Source organism: Fulmarus glacialis, unplaced genomic scaffold (genome assembly GCF_000690835.1).
Source record: "Fulmarus glacialis isolate BGI_N327 unplaced genomic scaffold, ASM69083v1 scaffold13950, whole genome shotgun sequence".
Lineage (NCBI taxonomy): Eukaryota > Metazoa > Chordata > Aves > Procellariiformes > Procellariidae > Fulmarus > Fulmarus glacialis.
This window is the reverse complement of record NW_009186000.1, coordinates 110,470-117,112: the sequence shown is the minus strand read 5'-3', so window position 1 is coordinate 117,112 and position 6,643 is coordinate 110,470. Positions and strand designations below refer to the sequence as shown.

The 6,643-nt window shown below is 47.6% G+C and overlaps 1 protein-coding gene across 1 annotated transcript; it reads left to right on the top strand.

The window, feature by feature from the left end:
* The first annotated feature begins 2,357 nt into the window (after positions 1-2,357).
* On the top strand, positions 2,358-5,989 carry LOC104083167 (perilipin-3-like). Its single transcript, XM_009586569.1, has 7 exons — positions 2,358-2,429; positions 3,194-3,389; positions 4,232-4,314; positions 4,558-4,813; positions 5,015-5,214; positions 5,339-5,467; positions 5,588-5,989. Exons 1-7 carry the CDS (start codon positions 2,358-2,360, stop codon positions 5,987-5,989), a joined length of 1,338 nt encoding a protein of 445 aa, XP_009584864.1.
* Positions 5,990-6,643: the final 654 nt, after the last annotated feature.

Sequence of the window (6,643 nt, the reverse complement as noted above, 5' to 3'; positions counted from 1 at the left end):
ATGATAAAATATACAAAATGAGGTTACCTGCCGAGCAATGCCCCAAAAAAAAACATCGCTACTTCCTGGACACGCCTATAATTCACATACTGAGCATGACGTCACATGGTATGGAGTACCCCGTTGGCCAGCTGGGCCAGCTGTCCTGGCTATGCTCCCTCCCAGCCTCTTGTGCATGGGAAGCTGAAAAGTCCTTGACTAGCAGGGTACTTAGCAACAACTACAACATCAGTGTCTTATCAACATTCTTATACTAAATCCAGAACACAGCACTAGGAAGAAATTTAACTCTATCCCAGCCGAAACCGGGATACCGGTGAATCGGAAGGGTCTTTCTGCAATGAGGCGAAGATCTGCCAAGGGGGAAGGACCATGGCTGGTCCTCCCCCAGGCTGCCGGGTGTCCACATTCCGCCCCCAGCACAGGGATGAATGGAAGCTGCAATTCTCAAAATGCATGCAAAGATCAGCGGGCTGTCGTGCAATTGTGTTTGAAGGAAAGTGGATTGATTGAGGGGGATGGCACGAGTCAGATCAGCCCTGAAAGTACACACTGGATGCAAGCAGAAGGGGTCTAACTTGGCTAGTAATCAGTCTTACGCACAGGATGCTCACCCTCCAGGCCTTTGGGGAAGACATGGAGAGACCGGGTTCTCTGGGGACTTCAAGATGAGAAACTTGATTTCCAATGCTTCTAAGATTAGGCAGCAGCTGAGCAGCGACTTCTGTCATTAAACATTAAGCACTAGCAGGTAAAAGCAATAGGAATCCTGTATTAGGTGTGAAGTCCTTCTCTGCATTTGTTTTACTATATTTGTTTTTCTTTTCTGGTTATTTTTTCACATCAAAAAGAGAAACAAAACTGTCTGATCTGAGGCAAGATCATAGAGGGTGCATGGTCCGTGCCAGCAATGCCTCTCTCATTTTACAGGAGCACCGGCCTCCGAAGGGAGCTCCTCTACACAGGGCAAGGTGTACCTGCCTGATTACAGAGTAATTAATGAGCCACAGCAGGGCCCATCTCTGCCCCATTCCACTTCTAATTGGCCAGGACAGAGACTGCCTCCTTTCTGCTGCTTCCCAGAGCTGTCAGTCACTGAGGGTCCCTCCTTACCCCAGTTCCCCAGCCAGTATAAAAAGGCAGAGCAGGGGTGATAGGGCATGGTGTGGTGTGGGGGGCTTCCTTGCTGGTTGTCTGCTTGCCTCCAATAGGACAAAAAGGTACTGGTCTCAAATTTTCTGGGGAAATTTTTAGGTGTTAAGGCTGTAATTGTTCTATGAACCCCTAGTTCATGTTTAGATATTTCTTACTTGGCTTAATTACAGAATGGAATTATTCTTAATTAATATAAGGTTGCTTGTAGTCCTGCCTGAAAGGTTAGATACAGCTTTTGCTGGTTTTGAGTGAAAAGTTAGTTCAGGTTGGGGTGTGCTAACAGCAGTAGAGCTGTTTGGTGGTGGTTGGTTTTTTTTTCTCTTCCTCCCCCCAATTCTGCTGTTATTAGCTCTTCTAATGCAAGACTTCTTCTAAATCTTCTAAACCTTGATAGGGAGAAAGGAGGTAACCCTTCTAAATATATTGATAATAAGCACTATAGTCTCTGACAAGAACTTTCATGGGTGAGGAAAGAGTTTATCCTCATTCCTCTGATATTGTAAGCTGTGAAACTTATATACTAGCTGGCTCTGCAAGTAGCACAGTTCCCCTCCTTCAGTAAGGAGATGTCCTGGTTTCAGTTGGGGTAGAGTTAATTTTCTTCCTAGTAGCTGGTATAGTTCTGTGTTTTGGATTTAGTATGAGAATAATGTTGATAACACACTGATTGATGTTTTGGTTTTCGCTAAGTAATGTTTACATTAGTCAAGGACTCTTCAGCTTCCCATGCTCTGCCAGGTGCACAAGAAGCTGCGAAGGAATATAGCCAGGACAGCTGACCCAAACTGGCCAAAGGGGTATTCCATACCATATGATATATAAACTGGGGGAGTTTGGGGGGCAGTGATCACTGGCTGGGCATCAGTTGGCAGGCGGTGAGCAATTGCATTGAGCATTGCTGGTTTTGTATATTTTATCATCATTATTATTTTCCTTTTCTGTTCTATTAAACTGTCTTTATCTCAATCCATGAATTTTACTTTTTTTTTCTGTGGTGGGGGGAGGAGGCACTGAGCAAGTGACTGTGTGGTGTTTGGCTGCCTGCCGGGTTAAACCACAACAGGAGAAGGGGCCCATTTTGGTGGTCTTCTCTTAATGGGTACTAAAGGAACTTCTCCCTCTGAAATCAGAGGGAAGGCTCACCAGCTGCTTTGTCTTTTTCCCTCTTCCTAAACCCTGGTACTACTTGCATTTCAGCTGCAATGGCCTCTGCTATGCCTGACAAAGAGGAAGCTGCCAAGAGCTCCCTGGAGGTGAAGGAAGAGGAGCAGCAGGTAGGTGCTCCATGTGAGATGCAATAAGTGGCAGCTCCTGGGTGGAGGTATGAGGAGGTGGCCCTGCTGTGGCTGGGGGGAGCTAAGCCTCCACAAAGGGAGGAGAGTTTCTTCTGCTCAGGCTGTGCCTTGCAGCTTCTCTGGAAATGTGCATGGTAGCACAGCTAAAAGAGTGAGCCTGAAGACCTTGTAAGTAACCTCCTAGGCTAAGCAAAATACCCTGGTTCTTGGGTAGGAGATGTGTTTCTCTAACTCTGAAATCAAGATCCTGGCTTGCTGCAGGCAATGCTTCTGTGGAAAGGTTCCCATGTTTCAGCAGTCCTGAAACCTACTGCACTTGCTTTACTCCCATGACCAGCAGCATGCTTCTTGCAGACTAGTGTAAAGTCTGTCAACTTAAAACCAACCTGATCCTGTTCTGATGAAGCTTTTCCTGGAGGATTGGCTTGTTAAATAGCTATACCGAGTGAATTGGAGCTGGATATGGGTCCAGAAGCATTGAGGTTGCCCACGAATTCAGCTGTAACATTGCACTAGAGAAAGACCTTGCTAGAATGGACCAACCATAAGTGTCAATGTTCTGCAGCTTGTTTCTCAACTGAGTTGCAGAGTTTAAAGCAATGTTCAAGAAGGGCAAGCCTTGCTTCCTCAACCAGACTAGGTGACCTGAACAGGCAAACATAAGAGGAAGTTCTGGGGCAAAACTGCATGGGAAGTTCAGTGTTACGTTTGCAGGCTTCATAGCTTTTTTCTTTCTCTTCTAGGATGCAGTAAATCAGGTGGCTAACCTGACCTTGGTCAACTCTGCCTGTGATGTGGTTTCTACTGCTTATGCCTCCACTAAAGAGAGCCACCCCTACATCAGATCTGTGTGCGATGCAGCAGAGAAAGGAGTGAAGAGTGTGACTGAAGCCACAGCCAGCTGTGTGCAGCCAGTCCTGACTACACTGGAGCCTCATGGTAATCCCCTGTGGAAGGGCAGGTTTGCACCTGCCTGTGAGGGACTCTCTGGCTCCTTCAAGAGCTGGAAGGAGCCCTAGGATGTAGAAATGTGCCTCTCCATCACCACACTAAAAGGACTACTCCTGGCATACAAGTAAGGCTAAAAAGCTGAGTACTAGTCCAAGTAGTGTGATGGAGTGTTGCTCCCTGGAGGACCAGGACTTGACTCTGACCACCCTAAAGCTGATCTTGCAAGGTCCAAAATATTAGGTGGCAGGCAGTTGCTTATAGTCGGATTCTTACAAACTCGTGGTGGTGACAGGAAGAAGCCTCCTCTTGGAAGACTGTACATCTAAGGGTCCCATTTGCCATGGCCCTCAAAGAACATGACCGTGGCATCTGAGAAGAAGCTCTGAACTCCTGGAGAGAGAGGGGCTATTCCTAATGGCAAGTGTCTGACAAAACAGTCCATGTGACAGGCCCGAGTTCGTTCTAAGCCCAGAGTGGGCATCCCCCTACTGTCAGTTACTATGTGATCCTGGATCCTTGGGATGTGGAGGCTTGGGCAGAAATGAGAGCTATGCATCTATTTAGTCAAGAGCTCAAGAAGCTCCAGGAGGGGGTCCCATGTAGGTGGCTATGTTCTACAAGTAGAAATTAGTTGCTGTCAAAATGAACAGATCTATGGGGAGGCAAAGACAAGCTGCTCCACAAATTCAGCTTACAACAACACACCTGGCCTGGTGATGTTGATGGAGACTTTCACCTAGGCTCCCTGCAGAGCAACATGCTCAGGAAGGTAGGGCTTGTGGGATGAAATTGCAGGAAAAACAAGTTTTGACTTTTTTTTTTCCCCCCAGTTGCTGCAGCAAGTGAGTATGCCTCCAAGGGTTTGGATAAACTAGGAGAAAAGCTCCCACTCCTTCAAAAGCCAGTGGACCAGGTAAGAATCAAAGGTTGTGCTGTCCCTTGCTGGCAGAGGCACCTGGTCCTTGCAGGGTTTCTAACCTTGGAAGTGAAGTAAGTTTTCATATGAGGAACAAACTACCTCTAGGTGCATAGAGCAGACTCCTGCAGGAGTAAATACTTAGCAGACACTGTGCTAACTGTCCTTTTGGTGCAATCCAGAATTGTAGTGTACTACATGACCCGATCCCTTAACTGACATAAGTCTCCTCTTCCACAGATTCTCTCTGACACAAAAAAGTTGGTGTCATCCAGAGTGGCTGATGCAAAGGATGCTGTGAGCAGCAAAGTGATGGAGGCAATAGATGTAACTAAGGAGACTCTTCAGAGCAGTGTGGAGGCTGCCAGATCTGCAGTGACCAGCAGTGTAGGGATGGTTATGGACTCCAGAGTGGGCCAGACAGCTGTAAGCAGAGCAGAAGCTGTGCTGGGGGGAACAGAAGATGACTCTCTCCCCATTGGAAATGAGGAACTAGGTAAGGAGACAGTAATGTGACAACTTGTAATGGGAACTATCACACAGCCCTGTTTCTCACCCCACTACTGTGGAATGGGGCTAATGGGAAGTGCCATGCTGGAGGCTACCTGGCTCTGTGTCCAAGATCTCCTGATACTTGTTTACTCTGTGTGGTAAGCATCTCTAGTCAGCTGCTTACAGATACTGTCTCTTTCATCAGCCAAACTGGCAGCATCTGAGGAGGGTGCAGGCATAATGTCTGTGGAGCAGCAGCAGGAGAAGAGGAGGTACTTCGTGCGGTTGGGGTCTCTCTCTGATGAACTTCGCCTGTTTGCCTACCTGCACTCAACAGACAAAATGAAGCAGGTCTGGCAGGGCATGCAGGAGGCCCTTGCGCAGCTTCACTGCGTCATTGAACTGGTAGGTAGAGCCTGGTCTCCTGGCAGGAGGGGGATGAAATTGTTGGCTTGGTCTCAACTTCATTGCTATGATAAAGAGCTGTGCAGTTCACCAGTCTTGACACTCTGATCTTCCCCTGCCACAGATTGAAGTGTTTAAGCAAGGATTTAATCAAAAGCTTCAGGAGGGGCAGGAGAAACTACACCAGATGTGGCTGGACTGGAGTAGGAAGTCTTCCAAAGAGAGTGGAGATGAAAGCTCTGCAGAGCCAGAGGTACCTCCTGGGGAGGGAAGAAAAGGGCTCTGGGCATCGCCTTGATTTTTTTTTTTCCCTTTTAAAATCTTCTTAGGAAGTAACTCACTCCTCTGATCTTGTCCTTCCTGCCTCCCCCAGGAGATGGAGTCTCTGGCCCTGCTCATGGCATGCAATATCACACAGCAGCTGCAAATCGCCTGCTGTAAAATAGTGTCTGCAATCCAAGGCCTTCCCTCAAGCCTTCAGGATAAGGTGAAACAATCTCTTAGTACCATAGAGGAGCTTCATGCTTCTTTCTCAGCGGCAAAATCCTTCCAGGACTTGCCCAGCAGTCTCTTGAGCCAGAGGAAGCTAGCTGTGATCCAGGAGTACATGGAGGAGCTGCTGGACTACCTGAAGAACAACACACCTCTGTCCTGGCTGGTGGGACCCTTCTCCCCCAGGAAGGAGGAGGTGGAAACCCCACAGGAGGAGGAACCCTTGCAGGAGAAGGAAGCAGAGGCAGCAGGAGATCATAAAGCTTCTACCACCCTCATGTAAAGGATAAGGCCATGAGCACAACCTCTGAGGGCTTGGTCTTAGCTTTATGTAACTCCACTCTCCAGCTGAGGGTGGAACTGTCACATCTTGGATGATTATTGGGTACTGGTAAATAAATCCTTAGGAGCTTCTAAGGAAGGTGGTGGAGGTAGCAGGGCTACTCTTAAGTGCTTGTAGCTGCCTTCAGGAATGGTGGTTGAGCTCTGGGCCAGGAGGAGAACAGAGCTGAGTCTCTGCAATTCTCCCACTTCCCTAGTAAGCTGTCCATGGTATGTCCTTCATCAGTGTATCCAGGCACTGCCGATATTCAATACAATGATTGCTGTTGGTCTTAAGCCCTCAGCTAGTATACAATGTAAAGAATTCTCTTCCTAGAAGCTGCTTGTACTAGGTCATAACTGCTTAAAATAAAGCAACTGCATGCAAAACCACTTACTGTCTCTATTCTCTCTGGGAGAGAGACTGCAAGAGGGAGTATTGCTCAACATGTGAACCATACTCTTCCTATTTTCTATTCCTTGATGTGGGACAGTGCAGTCAGGAATGCAAGAACTGGTGAGCAATCAGTGGTGCAGTAAGGATTGTGGCTGGTAAGCCCTGGTACTGTCCTGGGAAGTACTGAGTTGTAATTCCTTCTTACTCCCAAGCCTGGAG

What these genes read in the sequence shown, in the direction of transcription:
- LOC104083167 (XM_009586569.1), top strand. Translation starts at nt 2,358, where the DNA reads ATGGCCTCTGCTATGCCTGACAAAGAGGAAGCTGCCAAGAGCTCCCTG. An exon ending in TGAAGGAAGAGGAGCAGCAG is followed by an intron (nt 2,430 to 3,193) that starts GTAGGTGCTCCA and finishes TTTCTCTTCTAG; the next exon opens with GATGCAGTAAATCAGGTGGC. An exon ending in TTCACTGCGTCATTGAACTG is followed by an intron (nt 5,215 to 5,338) that starts GTAGGTAGAGCC and finishes CCCCTGCCACAG; the next exon opens with ATTGAAGTGTTTAAGCAAGG.